Genomic DNA, 21310 nt, shown 5'->3' with positions numbered 1-21310 from the left:
CATCTAAACAAAATTGCTGAAAGTGCACGGTAGTACTTTGAGTGTCAAATTCGACTATTGTAGGACCTTTAGCCGGTGTACCACATTTTGGCAGAGCACAAGTTTTTCATACTCTCGTCTCATCATATCTTTCTTGTTGATTTTGCTTTTGCTGCTCGTTTTGTGAAATATCGACAGTGCTGCATGTTTATGAGAGTCATACTATGGAATTCTGGCAGCGTAAGTATGTGACGTCACCGCCCTGCAACTTCAACAACAATGGTGACCTACTAGTTAAACTAATTTTTACAAATTGTATAAAAATGAAAACATCAAGAGGGGTTTTCATATTAAAATTATTTTAACTCATAACGTTTATCTTTTAAGAACTACAAGTCTTTCTGTCTGTGGATCCCTTTAAAAATCAGATGTTTGAGTTTAATGAAATACGTTCAGTATGGTCGATCATAACATGCCCACCCTGTTAAAGCTATCTATTGAAGAAATTATTTGAATTGAATCATTTCAAAAGTTGTATTTGTAAAATTATGCTGTAGATTTCTCATGAAGTATCTAAAGTCATGTTAGCTACTATGCTAGTAAGGCTAGGCCGAGGGCTAACTTTAGCACAAAATTCCAACTCTGTTAGTGTCCACTCTGTTACGTATAAATGGCACCCTATTAAAAAAAATGACTCAAACATTGTTTGAAACCCTAATTCTTAACTTTCAGTTTGATATACCAACACATCTGACCCTGGCTTCAAGCCCTAATTCAAAACCATAAGCCTCGTTTGTATCGCTGAGTTCCTAGTGCTTTATTGTATTATCAAATTTTTACATATTACATAGATTTCAAGTGATGCCTTCTTGTAAGTACTATGTTGCGGGAACATAAATGAGCTTTAACACTCTTGAGGCTCATAACGGGACATGAGCTTGGTAACCACTCACCTTACATATAAAAAAGCAATATGATAGGCATCAAAATGATTGCCACAGGCTGTTTAAGTCACACGCGGTTGCTAGAGAGGAAATGGTTGAACGAAATGGTTTTTACTCCACGTCACGCAGCGGTGGGCCCCATGTACAGTATCCTGCCACTAAATCATCACAGGGGGACAACCACTAAACATCCCACCAGACAGTTGGACAGAGAGGCAGTCAAACACCAGAAAGTGCTCAAATACATCCACAGACACACACAACTAAGTGAACATTTAGCTGGACTGACCAAAAAAGGAGATCCCACCTCATCCTGGTGGCAGTAAAGGAAGACGTCAGAGCGACAACATAGACAAGAGACAACAAAAGAAGAGCAAGGATGGAGAAAATCAAAGACAAAAAGCGAGGACGAGCAAGCACAAACATGATGGGACAAATGGGTAGACAAATACTGGTGTCCATTCAGTCCAATGAATGGAATGATTGCATTCAGGAGTATACCAAAGAGACTGTGTAGTGTACCTCCAAGGGTTTACTGCATGACCACATTGGCTGAGAAATGAGAGGGGTGTAACAGTACAGTTAAAAACTGCAAACTACTAGCAGTAAATGAAATATTCACAAATCCCAACTTTCACCCTGTTAGATAAGTGCAATATACAGTAATTAGTTTCCTTTCTTTTAAGGAAACAATGAATAAAGACAAGTGGAACAGTCTGATTTTTGTTATCAGAAATAACAAAAGCCTTTGTAGAAACTGTCTACATAACAGATTGAAGCTTCTCCTTTTTAGGAACGTGCAACATCAAGTTTGTCTTCCGTTTAGAAAACAAAACAAACATAACAGTAAAATATATTTTTTTTAAATTATAAATGCCCTGAATAATAGATAAGACAGCTGAGGCTGAACTACAATGTATTTTTTAAAAGAGTGAGTTAGGCATTATTGTGATAATGTTTCATGTGCTAACTCTTTCTATATTAAATAATACAAAATTTTGTACTGTTACACCCCAAGCAGGAATTCTGTATGACAGAGCAGAGGTTGAGCGCGAGTGCAATTTGGCTGACATTCTCCGTGACTACGGGTAAAGTGGGAGTTAGGAGCAAAAGGGTTCAGAACATCAGAAAACAAACCAAAAAAAAAAAAAGGTCATTTGATCACAAGCACTCTTTGGGGGAACCACTGCAGTAGCTTGCTAACTCGGAGTGGGACAGAATATTGCACTTTACAAATTTCTGGCACGACATGGTATCTACTAAACAAAAACTAAAAAAAGAATTGACATAAAATACACCCACCCACAACCCCGTTGGAGATAAGCAGTTTGGAAAATGAATGAATGAATGAATGAATATAAAGCCTTTGGTATATTTGTAATACCAAATTTGACATTTAACTGTTCTGAGTGTTGTTGTTTTTAATCACTGTTGTATAGTAAATTGCTAATTAAATGTACCACTAATGTATTAGAATAATTGGATTCGAGTGACTGATTTCAAGGTAAAGGGATTTGGGATGAGGTTCAGGGAAAGGGCATTTATGTTATGATAATGCTTGGGATTTAGGTATTCATAGTAAAACATCCCAAAACACAGGGTGGGGATTAGGTGATTTTGAAACATCTAGAGAAATAGCAGGGTGAAATTTAGGGGTTACGAAATTAGGGCGATAGTCATGGTTCGGATTATCATTTACAGTGAGGAGCAGAAGTCTTTGCACCCCTTGTGATTTTACAAGTTTACCTGTTTAGAAAATAGGCAGAGGTTTGAAATTTCAATCATAGATGCATTTCCACTCATAGAAACATACATAATAACATAATTTAAAAAAAATCTTGAAATCCCACTGTATGATTTTTGATTAATTTATTTGTAATTTATTGGGGTTCAAAAGTATTTGTACCCCTGAGAATCAGCAATAATTATGACACTCAAAGAGTTGTCAGTCTACCTTTAAAAAAAGTCCACCTTTACCCCATGAGTAACCACCTACCCACCACCCATTTGAGCTCATTATTGTCACCTGTGCACTCCAAGGTCAGTCAACTGCTACCAGAGACCAGAGAGCTTTCGAAAGATACTAGAGGAAAAAAATGTTGAGCTCGACAAAGCTGGAAAAGGCTATGGGACAATTGGAAAGCAGCTTGATGAGAATAAATCAACAGTTGCAGCAATTGTTAGAAAATGGAAAAGGCTAAACAGAACTGATAATCTACCTTGTAAAATATCTCCTCGTAGGGCATTACTCATGATGAAAAAAAGTGAGGGCTCAGGCTAAAACTACACGGCAGGAGCTGGTCAATGACCTGAAGGGAGCTGGATGCACAGTTTCAGAAGAACACTACGGTGCAAGGGTTTAACATCATGCATTGCTCAGAAAGTTCCCACGTTGAAGCCAGTACATGTGAAGGCCCATCTAAAGTTTGCCAGGGACCATCTGAATGATGCAGAGGCGTAATGGGAGAGAGTCATGTGGTCAGATGAGACCATAGTAGAACTTTTTGCTGCAAACTTCACTCGTTGTGTGTGGAGGAAAAACAAGGATGAGTACAATCCCAAGAACAATATCCCCACTGTGAAGTATGGGGGTGAAAACCTCATGCTTTGGGGCTACTTCTCCGCAAAGGGGACGAAAGGTGAAATGTATCATCAGATTTTGGGCCACAATGTCCTTCCCTCAGTCACACACTTGAATATGAGTCGGGGCTGGATCTTCCAACATGACAATGATCCGAAGCACACCAAGGAGTGGCTGCATAAAAAGTATATCAAGGTTCTGGAGTGAGCTACCCAATCTCCAGACCTCAATCCAATAGAAAATCTTTGGATGGAGCTGAAACTTTGGGTAACTAGTCAACGACAGCGCCGAAAACTGACAGATCTAGGGAAGACTCGTGTGGAGGAATGGGCCAAATGGTGTTATACTTATATAGCGCTTTTCCACCTTTCAAGGCGCTCAAAGCGCTTTACACTATCTCGCCATTCACCTACTGGTGACACAGCACCAGGAGCAACGTGGGGTTCAGTATCTTGCTCAAGGATACTTGGCGAGTTCATCAGGGCGAAGAATCGAACCCACAACCTCTGGGTTGGGGGACAACTACTCTACCACTGAGCCACGCCACCCCAAAATCTCTGTTTCCATATGTGAAAATCTGGTGAAGAATTACAGAAAGCGTCTGACCTCTGTAATTGATAATTAAGGCTTCTGTAGTAAATATTACAACTGATTTTCTCAGCGGTACAAATACTTATGAACCACAATAAATTACAAATAAATCATTGAAAAATCATTCAAATTGATTTATGATTTTTTTTTAAGATTATGTCTCTATAAGTGGAAATTTCAGTCCTTTACCTATTTTCTAAGTGGGTGAAATCACAAGGGGTGCAAATACTTCTGCTCCTCACTGTATTTGCATTCGCAGAGATACGGCAACAGAAGAAGGGTTCAGTTTAGGGGATAGTGCTACGAGGTTGTTGTTATGGTTAGCCTTTGCATGAAGGGTAAGGTTATTCCCAGTTGATCAAAAGAAAATGAACTGCTTTTTCCACTATTTGCTAATTATAATCATGATACCGCATCGTGCCTTTTTTTGTGAGTCCCACACCTATTGCCAACAGCTATCAGTTAATGGCCCAAAGCTTCAAAATGAACATGCCGGTCAAGGTTTAGTTACACGATGCTAGACAATGTAGAGAGGACTCCGAAAAGGAGATCATCATGTCATCGATATTTTGGAGGAAAAACAACATAGAACTCCGTCCATTGACTTCGCTTGGAAAACCCGCCAGGAACTATCGTTGAGATCCGCTCTACCTGTTCCTCCCTCATGTCTTGAAGCTTTTTGCTCTTGCTTTGTCGGTAGTATTCCATGATCATCATGGCAGCGTAGATTTTGCCCACCGTCAAGTCTGTGGCTGCTGAGAAAATGACAAGTTACCCTGGAAGATTAGACCCGAGCGAGATGGGACCCTGCGCCGTGAGAGGATGGTGGGGGATTTGGGGGACGAGACACATGTCACAAGTTCACCAAGAATGTTGCACCAGACTATGAGAACAATTCTGTTTCATCGCCACCTTTGGACTTTTTTGCCATTTAAAAAAAAAAAAATTTCAGACCAAGACAGAAAAAAAAAATGAAACTCCTTTTGTAACGTTTGATAAACAAACACTATGTTTATCAAGGTTTTTCCCCCATCACTTTATGTATATCCAGCCCCCCCCCCCCCCCAGATAAAGTGAGGTGGTCTTGAATTGGACTCTGGTGGGGTAAAAGCCTTTGTGACAATTTTGCCAATTGACAATTTTTATGGGTACAGGTTAGGCCTTTACGTTAAAGTGTTAGTGGTTGTGATGTACTTAGGTTTGGGTTATTAAGCATTAGGTTTATGGGTTGGGTCAGGTCATTCAGTTATGGTTATGGTGGAAAACACTCAAGTGACTTGAAGTTCTGCTCAGAGACCCCCAATTTGGCCAGATTTCAAAATTGTCCTGTATGCATGTGTGATACATCATTGGAAAGCTTAAAATCTCAATTTTCAGGGGGAAGAAAAATTTTGAACAGGCGGGCATTTAAAAAAAAAAAAAAAAAACTATTTTTAAACAGCAAAATCCTAACTGGAGGTGAGAGCACGCCAGAGCAGAATTAAAGACGCCATGATTTTAACAAGATATTATCACGTACTTACCACTTTTTGATCCAAAAACTCCATGTAGCTTGTGTCACCGAGTGTCAAGACACAGCTGTGAATGGTCAAAGCCGGATTTGGGGGGATTTTATGGGTGAAACATGGTCATCTAACAGTGGTTGCGATGCAGAAATCACAGACATCAAGGAGTGGTCGAGATGTTCTTTTTCATATATTTACCTTTTTAAAAACGTTTTTTTTTCTTCCGATTTTCTTTGTCTGGATCGATTATTTATCATCTAACATATCGGGGAAAATGCGACTGTAACAAAAAAAAAATACAATTAAGTGATAGTTATGAGGTAGATATCTGTGACTTATTTACAGACATTAATCTTTTTCATTGTGACGTAATTTGTTTAAAAGTTTAAAATATGCGAGTGAATAATTTTTCTAAGTCGTTTTTTTTTTTTTAAACGAAATATTAGACATCAATTAATGATTCTAAGCTAAAAATAACATACGTTTTGAATAATAAATATAATTACTTGCCTTATTTTTATGTCTGGGTTGAAACAAAAGCGGTTGCGCGATGTCTGTAAATGGGGTTTTCCAGGGTAAAACTGACAAATTAAAAAAAGTTTGGGGGCTTAATGCGCCATGAATCTGCTATGGCAGCATATAGAAATATTGTTCTATCAAACACAACAGTTCTTTTGGCTTTAATTACAGCAGTTTATTTTAAAGAGGGGTGCAAGATCAGAAACTTGTCTGTGTTTTCCGCCATTATACTCTAGGTGTATGGAAGCAGGTTCAGGGTTTGCTAGGGCTGGTGAATTTGTTTTATAGACTGGGTTAGGATTATAACGTTAAAAACTGGTTATGGGTAGGATGTCGTTTGGTGGATTATGGGATATAGTTTATAGTACTTTGATGTGTAGTTAGGTTTTAGAGTTATTGTAATGGTTATGGTTTAAAGGTGGCATTAAGAGGTAGCTTTGTTGTCAAGGCTAGGATCAGAGTTAGATTGCTAGGGGTTCATGTTTAGATAAGAAGGTTTATCGGTTAGAACAGGGATTGTGTCAGTTTTAGTGGTTAGTGTTGTCTGAGTGGCTCATTACGCGAAAAAGAAGTGATCTCATCCTCTGGTACGCAACATCCAGATACATTTATACAACACAGTACACTTGTCAATAAAGCCTTTGGTCTTTTCACAGGCAGATGCTATTGTTGATTTTTCTCAATACTCCAATAAACTGTCACTATCCCAATACCTAATGATCATGCTTCCAGACAGGATAACGTAGCCACCTCACTGCCAAACACAACAGACACCTCGAGGTCAGGAACTTAGTTTTGTTAAAAACTGTGGATGGGGAACCAAGCCACAGTTTGTACTACGACATTTACAACATATAAAATCTGAAAAATATCAAGCCTGATTTTGGGCTTTTTTTCTTCACAGTGGCGTGGCTACGAAACCAGAAGCACCAAAGTAACATATTTGTTTACATTATACTTTCCATGCATTCATTCATAAAGGCAGTCCATACTAAACATGCATGGTCACTGTACATTCACTTTTTATTCCTGCTAATCCTTTCCTATCCAACAGTATTTTCTTGTTTTCACATTTCTTCCTGTAGTGAAAAGACTCCTATAGAGATTCTTCTATAGTTGGCACCCCCTGATGGCAGGATAGAATGCACATACAGTGATCCCTCGCGACTTCGCCATTCGTTTCGCGGATTCAGTGCATTGCAGGGTTTTATAAAGTATTCATCAAAAAAAGAAAAAAAGAAATAATACACATTGTTTCATTTTGAGGCGCAGGAGACATTGTTTTGCACCAAGGCAGACATGACTCCGGGGCTTTGTACATATCCTTGGGCACTCATACAAGGCGTGTGATTGGTTCCTGCTGCCAGATTGAAACATTAGAGCACCAATGAGCACCTTTGCAGCCTCTCCAACTGATGAGACCGCCAATAAGAGTGTCTTCATCCCATGAGCTGATTGACTATGCACTATCGCAGCCTCAATATTTATGATCGACAGACGAGTCCACCAATAAAAGTGGCCTTATCGCTTGAGCTGATTGGCTGCGTATCATCGCAGCCTCCCCTATGTTGATTGACAAACCATAAAACAAATTAGAGTGGATTTATCTCATGAGCTGACTGGCTGCACACATAGCAGCCTTGCCTAGCCTCTTACCCTGTTCTATCGCCAGTTTCACAGGGGAATTTTAACAAGAGGATAACAGGGTCATTTTCAGCTGAACCTTTCGCCGTTTTACCCACTTTGAGAGCACCCAAAGCCCGCTACAAACCTCCACAACCTCTGGGTAAATTTTAACATAAAAAAATAAATTAATAATAATAAAAAAAAAAAACGAAAATGGAGCACTCACTCCACACCACAAACACCTTCAGGAGCTCCGAGGGGATATACGGCCTTATTTCTCACCATTTTTACCTGCTTTGAGAGCACTAAAAGCCTGCTACAGACCTACAACATCTCTGGGGAAATTTTAACTTTTTCTTCACCCGCAAACGAAGCATCACATGTTCTCTTCACCCTTGAGTGGATCTACAGGACATCCAGGAGGTGTGCCAAGTTCCCCCATGCATGTACGCAGTAAGCAGGTACTGTTAATAAACTTAATTTAGCTGTTTTTTTAATTTTCGCGGGGGGTTCTGGTCCCCATTAACCGACAAGAAGGAGGGATCACTGTATATGTCTTATTGTATGTGAGATTGTACACAAGTGTTTACAATGTAAGCTTTGTTTCTTGTGATGATTTATATGCCATCTGTCAACTACACCTGCTTCTGAGTGGAGCTCATGTAGGCAATTTCCCAAGTAGGTTTGCAGCTTAGATGGTATAGTCAAAAAAGCTTTGCAATATACAGTAGCGTCACCCATCTATCTTGGACACATGCTTCGTCATTTGGACGGACTCGCTTGTGGTTGTTTAACAAGAAACAGCCTAAAAAGACTGCCTCAAACTGAAATGGCTGATTTCTTCATCAGTTCTATCAGATTCTTGAGACTTTTTTTCTGCCGGCTCTTACGTAATTTCATATTGCTGAATGGTTTCGAAGGACTGATTTTGCCCCCTAATTTTCAATGGAGCATTACTAACTTGCAATATTCTACTAGTTGATTCACTGTTGACTTTCGGTTAATGTTAACCCATGGGTCCCCAAACTATTCCACATCGGGCGGCAGTGGGTGCTGGATTTCTTTCCAACAAAACAGGACAACACCTTTGCACCAATCTGGTATCTTCAAGTGTAATCAGTTGATTGTAGTATGGTGCTGCTTGTTTTAGCAGAAACCTCATTGGTTAAACGGTAGGACCTAAAACCAGGACCCACAGTGGCACTCGAGGACCGGTTTGGACACCCCTGTGTTAACCTATCGATCCCCCAAAATTTGTGTGAATATGTGCATTTAATGTTCTTGTGTTATTTATCATATATACACTAGCCTGATCAGGGGATGCAAAGCAGTGACTGACTGGTAAAAGCTGTACTCTTGGTGAGTTGGTGATCACACAATTACTACCACTGCTACCACCAAAAAACTAAGTGGTAGTTTCCCCTGTAACTTACCCTTGTGAGGCGTGACCAGCAAGTCCAATGTCTTCTGCGACAGGTTAGGCCAAATGGCCATCATCTCCTTACGTAGCTCGGCATCCATTTGCTGCTTGTCTGCACCGCCTGAGAGGGTTTCATTGATATTTTGTGCATTTAAGACAAAAAAAATGTTTTTATAATAAAGAAAGTCAAGCACACAAGCATCACAGAGCCAACCTTTCACCCAAAATAATAATAACTGTTAGACTACTAAGCATTTTTTCTTTCACACATCTTGAAGTACAGTTGTATGTAAAAAGTATCTGAATCTTTTGGAATTTCTCACATTTCTGCATAAAATCACCATCAAATGTGATCTGATCTTTGTCAAAATCACACAGATGAAAAAACTGTGTCTGCTTTAACTAAAACCACCCAAACATTATAGGTTTTCATATTTTAACGAGGATAGTATGCAAACAATGACAGAAGGGGGAAAAATGAGAAAGTGAACAATCACATTTAATATTTTGTGCCCCCCCTTTGGCAGCAATAACTTCAACCAGACGCTTCTTGTCGCAGCAGATCAGTCTGGCATATCGATCAGTACTAACCTTGGCCCATTGTTCTCTACAAAACTGCTGTAGTCAGTCAGATTCCTGGAATGTCTGGCATGAATCGCTGTCTTTAGGTCATGCCACAGCATCTCAAAGGGGTTCAAGTCTGGCCTTTGACTTCTGAAACCATTCTGAAGTTGATTTACTTTTGTGTTTTGGATCATTGTCTTGTTGCAGCATCCATCCATATTTTTAGCTTCAACTGTCTGACAGACGGCCTCAGGTTTTCCTGCAAAACATCCTGATGAACTTTTGAATTCATTCTTCCATTAATGATTGCAAGTTGTCCAGGCCCTGCGGAAGAAAAACAGCCCCAAATCATGATGATTCCTCCACCATGCTTCACAGTGGGGATGAGGTGTTGATGTTGGTGACCTGTTCCATTTTTCCTCCACACATGACGTTTTGTGTTACTCCCAGACAATTCAACTTCGGTTTCGTCAGTCCACAAAATATTTTGCCAAAACCTCTGTGGAGTGTCCAAGTGCCTTTTTGCGAACATTAAACGAGCAACAATGTTTTTTTTTTAGACAGCATTTGCTTCCTCCGTGGAGTCCTCCAATGAACACCATTCTTGGCCATAGTTTTACATATAGTTGATGCACAGAGATATTGGACAGTGTCAGTGATTTCTGTAAGTCTACAGCTGACATTCTAAGGTTCTCTTTTACCTCTCTGAGTATTCTGCGCTGAACTCTTGGCGTCATCTTTGGTAGACGGCCACTCCTTGGGAGAGAAGCAACAATGCCAAACTCTCTCCATTTGTAGACAACTTCTCTGACTGCCGATTGATGAACATCCAGACTTTTAGAGATGATTTTATTTCCTTTCCCAGCTTTATATAGTACAAATCAACAATCCTTGATTGTAGGTCTCCCGACAGCTCTTTTGACCGAGCCATCATGCACATCAGACAATGCTTCTCATCAAGACAATTCGAACCAGGTGTGTGTTTTTTAGTGGGCAGGGCTGCTTTAAACCACTCATCAGTGATTGGGCACACAACTGACTTAAATTGTTTGGTAAAAATTTGTTTCAATTGCTCTTTAATTTCCCTTAGGCAGAAGGTTCACTTACCTATTTTCCCCCTTCTGTCATTGTTTGCATGCTATCCTCATTTAAATATGAAAACCTATAAATGTTTGGGTGGTTTTAGTTAAAGCAGACACTGTGTTTTCATCTGTGTGGTTTTGACCAAGCTCAGATCACATTTGACGGTGATTTTATGCAGAATTGTGAGAAATTCCAAAAGGTTCAGATACTTTTTCATACCACTGTATATTATTGACATTTATAAAGAAAAAAGTCATAATGTAGCAAAAATGTAAACTAATTTGTCAAAACAAACAGTCACATTATTGTAAGAATATTGTCATAAAAGATAAAAAATAAATACATAAATAATTGTTCAGTTGAATCACCCATAGGTTTTCCAATGGGTTAAAGAGCAAGTCAGTGAGGAAGTTCACCAAAATATTCCCATTATAACTTGTGCAGGTAGACCTGCAGTTTAAATTCGGCCAATGGTCATGACCAAATAACATGACTTTGCGCTCGTACCCTTACCCTTGGCGATCTTGATATCCAGGGCTGTCCGGATGAGCGCCATTAGCGTGGAGTTGAAGTGGACCGTATTGTCGTCGGCCACGGGCAGGTCCATACGAAGCAGCCTCTGCGGAGAGTCAGTCGGCACGGAGAACGTAAGAATGCAAACGTGTCTTCCCTGCTCCACAGCTGCACCCGAACCTCCGTGGAGGGACAGGGGCGGTAAGGGACTCGAGGGGGTTGCGGTTGAGAGAGCTCCATAGACAACAACCAAGAAAAGGGCGGGATCGTGACGATACAGCCAATTTGATTTGGAGTCTGCTTAAATGTCACTGGTGGATGCGCTGGCAAATGAGACAGCGTTTAGCGGGAGGTAGAACGTTGACTCAGTGGGCCACTTGCGTCTCCTGATGTGTCAGTGATACTTGACAGAAGAAATCATGCTACTGTACTGGGATTTTAAATACAATTTCTCTCAGTATTTCTTCTTTTTAAGATAAGAAGTATTCATACAAAAGTGACAAAAGCATTATTTTTTTCTTGATGAAAAATCATATCAAAAGAATGATTTTGCTAAAGGAAGATTCATGATTATAATTAGATTTTATTCCCCCTCGATAAAATGTGTTTTAAGTAAATATTGTTTTTTTTGTTGTTGTTAGAAATATAGATTTTTCTGTAAAAGAAGTCATAACATGAGTACATTACGAGAATGAATAGCGTATTTTCCACACTAAAAGCCTCCAATTTTCTCAAAAACTGAAAGTTCCCCTTACAATCCGATGAGCCTTATTTATGTATTATTATTGGTTAATCATGACATGACATTCTTATAGTGTAGCTCCATCTAGTGGATGCATAACACAACCCCAACGACTACTACTACTAGTACTGGGCCTTGTAATGTTGTGCGCCCTGTATATGAAAACAGCTTTAAAATAGGCCATTTACTAAAGGTCCGCCTTATACTCTGATGTGCTTTGTAGTGGGCAAAATCCTGTAAATGTTTTCTAGAAAAGCATTTAACAAAATCGTGGCATTTTTAAAATATGAAAATCCTTAATTTCGAAAGAACCTAATAAAATTAGAGACAAGAAAAAAAGTCAAAAGTTTTTTTTAATTCTGAGAAAAAAATAAAAGTCAAAATATGGAAATGAAGTCTCCTTTTTAAGACAAAACGCTGCCCATCCTCAATAATGAAGAAGTGACATCTATTATCCAGAACAAGGTCAAATCTGTGTATTTTATTTCACCATATTCTTTTTTGGAGTGACATCAAAAACATGATATTAGGAGATCAAAGTCATATTTTTAGAGGGGGTATTGGAGGGGCTTTTTTCTGCTAAACGACCACCAGAGCCCGGAACCACCAGGAGGAGCAATCAAGGGGCCAAACTGGCCTCCTACCCAACCTGTGCCCATGTTCCCAAAATGTGTGAATGCGTTGGCACATTCACACATCTATGCTGTGCCACACCAAGAGAGTATGTATACAATATATGTAACAAAGGTACACTTACACACAATCATCTGCAAAGACTTCAATTAAGTTAAAGCTTAATTGCAGTCCAACAAAAAAAACAAAACAAAACAAAACTGTATCACTAGTGCTTTTTTTCAGGAGACAGCTTCATTATTATTATTTTTTTTAAAGTAACATAGGCATGATCTATAGAGCTCCCCCTACCAGTCAGGAGGTTCCCTGCATATATCAGGTAAATCCGATGGAGGACCCATTGGATAGAACCACACAAGCCAGCCAGGAGGGCAGCTTGCGAGCGGTTGCTATCTGGACCGGTGGGCGTCACATCCATCAGGTTTACCTCCGAACATGAGCGTTGGGCACGCACATGGCAAGCACAGATGACGGTTGGTTTTGTGGGCATGCTCCAGGCAGGCGGCGGCGAGCATCGGCCAACATCAAGCGTGCATGCAACACCCCCTGGTGGACCACCCTACAGAGCATGCAACGTCCCTTTTAAACCACTGCCCGGTGCCACCCAACCCCCACCCCATTCCACAGACAGCACAAGCAGCCGAGCATCCGCGCAAAGAGAGTATCCTCAATCTGAAAATGATTGATCCTACTCCAATTGAATGAGTGTTTTGTGAAGTCCAATTTTGTTTTCCTTCTTCCAACAGGACGGGAAGTCAAGATCTCTCTCAATGCTATACGGGTGCAGTGTCTCGAAAAAGGGGGTGTCAGAGTAGGAAATAAAAGCATTAGTACTGTGGTAAACCCGTAAAAGAAGACAACAAAAACACGTGAAAAATCATAGACATGATTTGATGTTCGTTGTGTTTTTCATTTACGCCATCCAAGGACACGTTCACTGCATTATCATGTCAATCGATATGAAGTATTGGCGAAGGAGTACTTGTAAGGCCACACTGAAAAGTAACCAAAATTCAACCAGAAATGTTTCAATTTTAAAGAGTTAAAGTTGTTTATTCAAGATAAATATTTGTAATTTTTGGGGAATTATAATTTGTTTTCCAGAGGAAATAAATATAAATTATGAGGATGAGATCATGGTTGTTTTCGAATAAAAGTGATATTTTCTTTTTTTTTTTTTTTAATTTGTATTTTTTATGCGTGATTAATAAGAAGAATGTGCAGTTTTTGTTAAAAAAAAAAAAGTTGTAATAATATAAGATTACAGTTTTTGGGGAATAAAAATTTAGAAAAAAGTTTGAATAAGTCCTGTATTTTTTATTTTTTTTATCAAAAGTTGTAAATTAATGAAAAATAACGTTTGTTTTTCATCTAAAAAGGTGGAACAAAGACTAAATTCTAGTATAAGAATAAGGTATTTGTGAGATACTTGAAAATTACGTGAATTATAAATGCACAAGTCAAAGTTTGCCCAATGAAAATAGGTCTTTGATCAAGAAAATGCTTGAATTTCTTTCAAATAAAATATTCTTTTTAGAAAAAAGGCTAGAAACAAATTTTTTTTTTTTTCTTAAGAGAAATTAGGAAATTTTTCCTATGAGAATTAATGAGTATTGTTCTACTTGAGGAGATTCATAGACTTCATAACGATAGTGACGGGACACCTTCCCCAGACACTGCGCCATGCCTTCAAGTAGGGGGCCGTCCCACACTCCACGTCAGTTGGTCGAAGTCGGTCGCAGTTATTCTCAAACACATGCAGCGATCCAACACCGGATTTAGGTTGAAGAAGTACGAAAGCTGTACGGCATACAAACAGGAAGGATTGTCTCAGGAGTGATTTGTTCGAGGATTAAAGGTAATTATTGTATTTTTCGTACCATGCATGCATTTGAAAAAAGTCAATGAAGGAAATCAACCGATACGGCATTGGCGTCATAATTCGCAATATTTACGTAAATAAATGCTAACTGCCCGTTTTTTTTTTAGCTTTTGACCAAGAATCGAGACTGCTTTACGTTCATATCTATAAAAAATTCAGGGACTTAAGCATTTACCCACAAGCATTTTCAACGTAAAAAGCTGTTTGTGGTGATAAGGCAGCGCCACATTGGCTTAAAGACTAGCAGCACATTCGACATATTTACGTAAAAAAATGCTAACTGCCTGGTTCTTTGCTTTTTTTAACAAAGAATCAAGACTGTTTTACGTCCATATCTATTATGAATTCCGGGATTTACGCATTTATACACAAGAATTTTCAACGTGAAAAGCTCTCTGTGGTGATATGGCGGCGCCACAGCAGGTTAAAGGATAGCAGCACATTTTTTCACGTATTTGCACATATTTATGTAAACTAAATGCTAACTGCCCGTTTTTTGCTTTGAACCAAGAATCGAGACTGTTAAACGTCCATATCTATAAAGTATTCAGGGATTTAAGCATTTATTCACAAGAATTTTCAACAGAAAAAGCTCTTTGTCTGTGTTTCCACCCGGTGAGCTTTGACAGAGAAGGCCCCCTATTAATCGACCCCGCGCCCCGACAATATATTATGAAGTCTATGGGAAATTGTATTATGATTGTTTGTATAGGAGTAAAGGAAAGGTTGAAATACTGTATTTGTCAATTTAAAAAATATACTGTATATATTTCTGATACAGGGAAATTGTAATCTTGTGAGAGCAAGTTGTAATATTATAAGACAAACATTTTTGTTTTTGTTTTTTATCCTTCCAATAAATACACTTATTATATTTATACTGTATATATTTTCATATTGTAAATTTAAGATTTAAAATTGCCTGGGTAAATAGTAAAGTTTAATTTCTTTTAAATGAAATGGGATAATATTATAATATCATTCAATTGAAAAAATATATATACATTACATATATATAGAGAAAAAGAATACACTTGTTTTTTTTAAGAGTATTTTTTTGTAAAAAAAAATACGAAAATCAAATTACAAAGGAAAGAATTCAAGTAAGTGGTGGCACTGTAAGGCAAGAGGAGGGGGGGTCATGAGATGCGCTCACAGATTTAAATAATAAGGGGACGAAGGGTGAGGATGATAAAGAGCATTGTGACAATACGAAAACTTGATAAAGAAAGTGTAGGTGAGTGTGTGTTCGTGTGTATGTATGTGTTTGGAAAGAGAGGAGGACTAAAAAAAGACAGAACAAGACGAGACTTAACGACACTGAAGTCAAATTGAGAAACCAGCAAACGCTTTCGGACAATTCTGATATCCTCTGAACTACAGTTGTGAACTTCAGAACTAAGAACTCTCCACAAAACCTGAATGCTGTCCATGGCCGACTTAGTGGACGCCACGGGGTAAGAGGAAAAGTGGAAAGAAGAGGACGGAGTGTGCTCAGATGGATCAAAGGAGATAAAACACCATAAAGTCAGGACGGACGAGTGGAAGAAGACACAAAACTGAAAGATGGTGATGGAAAAAAATTGGCCAGATTCAGTTTTCAAGAATATGGGGGTACAGAACAGTACAGTGTATGTATTATGTATATAAGTACAGTAGATAAAGGTTTAATTGACATAACTTTTTTCATTACACATTACTTTTTGTGTATATACAGTATATGAAAAAAAAAAAAAAAAAAAATATATATATATATATATATATATATATATATATATTATAAAATCTCTAAAATGCCAGTTTCGGTCATTAGAGTAAAGATGCGGCTGTAAGCAATCAACATAGCTGAACTTCAAAATGTGGACATACAAGAATGGGTTCATAGGTTCAAGGGGGGGCTCTAGACTGTGCCAAGACTCGATGCTAAACTACTTAAGTAAAGAGTACCTGAGTAACGAGTACTTGAGTAATGAGTACTCAAGTACTTTCGTAACTAGTACTCAAGTATTAAGTAACAAGTAAAGTAACGAGCACTCGAGTACTTAGATAACAAAGTAATGAGTACTCGAGTACTGAAATAACCAGTACTCGAGTAATTAAGTAACAAAGTAACAGGTACTCCAATACTTAGAGGCAAAATGGAGAAGGTTGATGATTTATAATTATCCACATGAAATGGACCTCGTGTGTTGTGGCTGTCTTCTTTACAATGAAAACATTTGCGGGGTAGCGTGTCCGTGCTCAAAGTACTTAAATAACGAGCAAGTAAGAGTACTCAAGTAGTTAAATAATGAGTAGAGTACTCAAGTATTTAAGTAATGAGTACTCAAGTATTTGAGTAGTAATGAGTACTCAAGTAGTAAAGTAATGCGTGCTCAAATATTTATGTAATGCACTCGAGTACTTAAGCAACCAGTACTCGAATAGTAAGGTAATGAATACTCGAATATTTAAGTAATGAAAACTTGAGTACTTAAGTAACAAGTACTCGGGTTGTAAAGTAATGAGTACTTGAGAATTTAGGTAATGCGTACTCAAGTAGTAATGAGTACTTGAGTATTTAAGTAATGAATACTCCAGTATTTAAGTGAAACCAGTGGTGTCACTTCAAAATGATATTAATCAAGTAAAAGTAGTCATCCAAAATAATGTACTTAAGTGCAAGTGAAAAGGTATTTGGTGAAATGAATACTCAAGTCATGAGTAACATTGTGCTTAGAGTATATAAACAATGATATTTTCTTTCTTGACACGTCATCTAAATAAACTAATATTATATACAGTATATACTGTATATCAAATTCCGACTAGAAAATGAAACATTAGCCGTTACAAGGAGCATGAGTGCCCTCTAGTGGAGTTTTTCCACCATGAAATGAAAACGATCATTTCGCTGTTTTTGTTGTTTTGTTGTTGTCTATCAACGTCACAGCAGTTCGTATCAGGCCCAGTACCCATGTGTGAACACGACTGCCTGGCGAACAAGGGCGGACTGGCAAACAGGGATACCGAGGATTTCCCTGGTGGGCCGATGGGCCAGTGTCAGGGGAAAAAGGAATGGTCCTAACTCCTAAAATAAGTAAGGTTTAGTGTCACAACACATGTGTGAACTGCGATCTTACATATTTTACACGTACACGGGAAAGATAAGTATTAGTTGAAAAATACGTAGGAATTGGTGACTGCGGTAAAGTCAGCGGACATTCGTGTTCCCATGGTCAAATGACCGGACATTAAAATTAGCGTACTTGCGTAATCTAAGCATTACCCTAAATGCAAGACAGTTGACTTCCATGTGGTGGCACTGATCCCAACTCTTAAAAACACTCTCAAAACTCAAAAATATATAATTGTCGTCATTTAATAAAGGAAATAAAGTCGCCTGGTCTTAAAACAGCTCTATCAACATGAGCATTATGTGCGCTGCCATGTTTTATACAATATTATGTGATTCCCCATAGCAATGGGTCGTTTTAGTAGATGGTAGGTTACTTCTCATTTTTTGTGGCACTGTAAATCCACAAATCTGAATGAATTCTGACCAGAGCTGGTGAATATTAGTAGTAGACCTCTCTAACTACTCCCATACTCAAAACTATGCCTTTCAGGTTACAGTTCTCATTTTTGTCGCACTGTAAATCCACAATTTTTAATAAGTTCTGACCTAGGCTGGTGAATTTTAGTCGTGGGCCTCTCTGACTGCTCACATACTCAAAACTGCATTTTTACTGGACCAATATTTAGAAAATGAACTAAATGTCCTACATGTGAATTTGATCTGGTTACAGTTCTCATTTTTGTGGTAGTGTGAATCCACAATTCTGTATACATTCTGGCCAAGGCTGGTAAATAGTAGTAATGGACCTCTCAAACTCAAAACTATGCATTTTTACAGGACTGATATTTAAAAAATTTGAATTAAAAGTCCTACATGTGTACTTTGATCAGGTTAAAGTTCTATAATGGCTTATTCGTGTTATAGTTTATTGTATCAATGACCGGTTTGCATTACAGTTTTTCTCAATTGCTTTGGTAAGTTTCTTAGATCAGACTTGCAATTATCAAAAATACTTGTTCAGTTCTCACAACATCGTATCACTAGTGCACATCAAAAAAGCGCTGATGTTTTTGTGCATCCATGCAAATGATTTTGCACAATTCTCTGCTGTTTCCTACATTATCAGTTGCATCTGCCATGATGGTCAAAATGGATTATCATGGGTCTCTATTGAATAGTCTCACCACTCACAACATCTAGTCATTATTTCATTGCATAAGCCTTTGCATGCAAAATAGATGAACAAGTTGTCAGAATAAGTCAACACGTGTGTGTTTATTTCTGAGCATTTTCATTACTTATTTTATGTAACTCATTTTAACCTGCCAAAATGTGAAATAGTTTGGGACAATGTGAATTTCCACCACACCAACATAATCAGGGAATGGTTTGCAACCCACAACGGAATGGTAATGTAAAGTTCCTACCACTATACTCCCCATTCCTCCATGCCATAGAATAATTTTTCTCCAAATGGAGATGGCAAGTGTATGATCGCCAGCCTCACAATCAGATGACTCTCATAGATGCCATAATTGCAGCATGCAGTGACATCACAGCAGATGCCTGCAGAGGCTGGGTAAAGCATTCAAGAAGATTCTCTCCAAGCTGAACGCAAAAGAGGACATCCGTTGTGATGTGGGTGAAAATTTGTGGCCAAACAGAGAGCAATGTCAAGATGTGTAGAAAGAATGGGTGAATAATCCTGACAGTATTTGAAGTTAAGTTGTGCCGATTGTCTTATGTTCACATTTCTAATTTGGGGATTTTATGTTATATATTCTTTAGGATACTCATTACTGTCTTTTGCTTTCTGTGTTGCAATGACATGGTCTGTAAGGTTGTAAAAACAGTAAAAGTGTAAACTGAATCTTGTCCAGTCTTAATCACACAAAGGGGTAACTTGCAATTTTCATCAAAACTTAGGCACACCATCTTCATCATCAGAGCCCTCCACCAGAGTAAATGTTCAATTAAAAGCATGACTAAGGAATTTGACTGTCTTTTTGACTGTCATTCTGACTGCACTGACATGTTCATTGTAGGGCTATGTTTTAATCGAGTTAATCACAGCTTAAAAATTAATTAATCATGACTAAGGAATTTGACTGTCTTTTTGACTGTCATTCTGACTGCACTGAAATGTTCATTGTAGGGCTATGTTTTAATCGAGTTAATCACAGCTTAAAAATTAATTAATCGTAATTCATCGCAATTCAAACTATTTCTAAAATATGCTGTATTTTTCTGTAAATTATTGTTGGAATGGAAAGATAAGACAAGACGGATATATACTACATTCAACATACCGTACATAAGTACTGTATTTGTTTATTATAACAATAAATCCACAGGATGGCATTAACATTATTAACATTCTTTCTGTGAAAGGGATCCACGGATAGAAAGACTTGTAATTCTTAAAGGATAAATGTGAGTTTGTATATTGTGACTAAATATTGCCATCGAGTGTATTTGTTGAGCTCTCAGTAAATGATACTGTAGCGATTTAACTTCTGCCCAAATGCATGATGGGTGCAACCATGCATGCATGGTTGCAACCATGACTGTGTGTGGTGCCCGCAAATGCTATATCTTCTTGCATTGTGTGCAATACATGGTGATAAGAAAAAGATCAACATTTACCATTCTTCCCCACGTCGATTCCCACACTATTTATAGTTATTGTGTGAGAGATGTCAATTAAAAGCACTGTTGCACTGATTGCTTGTATCTACTCCACTCACTTGATGCTGTCTCTAAGCACTGTATATAAGTTAAACAGCCCCATTGTAGGCTGTTTGCGGTAATGCGTGAGTGGGTCGTTCCTCGCATGCGTTAATTGCGTTAAATATTTTAACGTGATCAATTCAAAAAAATTAATTATCGCCCATTGACGCGATAAATTTCACAGCCCTAGTTCATTGACACAGAAATTGAATTTTTAGAGACAGATGAAGTATTTTGCACAGAAAACTGGCTTTTGCAGGTAATCCATGTTGTTTTGCTACTAGTGCGACATGTTGTGAGGATTGAACAAGTAGTTTTGAGAATTTCAATTCTGATCCGAGAAACGTACCAAAGCAATTGAGAAAAACTGTAAAATCACTGCACTATTGTAATTACCATATTGGGCCGAATATAAGACAGTGTTTTTTGCATTGAAATAAGACTGAAAAAGTGGGGGTCGTCTTATATTTACGGTCAAGACGTTATACCCATTCATGGCGCTAGATGGCGCCAGATATCATTGAAGCGATGTTCTGTCATGACAGATCTCAGCTACTCTCAAGTTTAACCAGTTTGCATTATTTTATAGTTTTTCCTTATTCAGATTTGTTTCAAGACTGCAGTTACAGTTAGGTTTCACTTTGATGGTGATTTATTGCAATTTTGTTGTTTTATCACAATAGATTGGTTTATTTACATTTCAAAAACCAGAAGCCGTTCATTTACAAATGTGATTGCTCTTTAGTTTACATATTTAAATGTTGACATATTAAGATTTGAATGAGGCAAAATAACATGCTTTTTTTCTCAAATATATTGTTATAATCATTTCTTTCAGATGTACTGTTATTATTTTCTGTATAAAAATTAATTTGGTGTTCAAAAAGTCTTTTTTCAAACTCAAAAGCGGGGGTCGTCTTATAATCAGGGCCGTCTTATA

The 21310-nt window shown here is 38.0% G+C and overlaps 1 protein-coding gene across 15 annotated transcripts in view; it reads right to left on the bottom strand.

Moving 5' to 3' along the window:
- cacna1ab (calcium channel, voltage-dependent, P/Q type, alpha 1A subunit, b) overlaps positions 1–21310 on the bottom strand; it is a 197698-nt gene that overhangs the window by 28510 nt on the left and 147878 nt on the right. For 5 of the 15 annotated variants that reach the window (XM_057843193.1, XM_057843204.1, XM_057843206.1 and 2 more), the window contains exons 39-42: positions 11326–11431; positions 9179–9286; positions 4747–4850; positions 1446–1475 (exon numbers count right to left, since the gene is read on the bottom strand). In XM_057843193.1, coding sequence (XP_057699176.1) covers positions 1446–1475; positions 4747–4850; positions 9179–9286; positions 11326–11431 — 348 coding nt within the window. Of the gene's footprint in view, positions 1–1212; positions 1237–1445; positions 1476–4746; positions 4851–9178; positions 9287–11325; positions 11432–21310 lie in introns of all 15 variants that reach the window. The other 10 variants (XM_057843199.1, XM_057843205.1, XM_057843208.1 and 7 more) reach the window with 5 other exon arrangements.

The sequence above is a fragment of the Corythoichthys intestinalis genome, chromosome 8 (assembly GCF_030265065.1).
Source record: "Corythoichthys intestinalis isolate RoL2023-P3 chromosome 8, ASM3026506v1, whole genome shotgun sequence".
In the NCBI taxonomy this organism is placed as follows: Eukaryota; Metazoa; Chordata; class Actinopteri; order Syngnathiformes; family Syngnathidae; genus Corythoichthys; species Corythoichthys intestinalis.
This window is presented reverse-complemented; position numbering and strand designations above follow the sequence as displayed.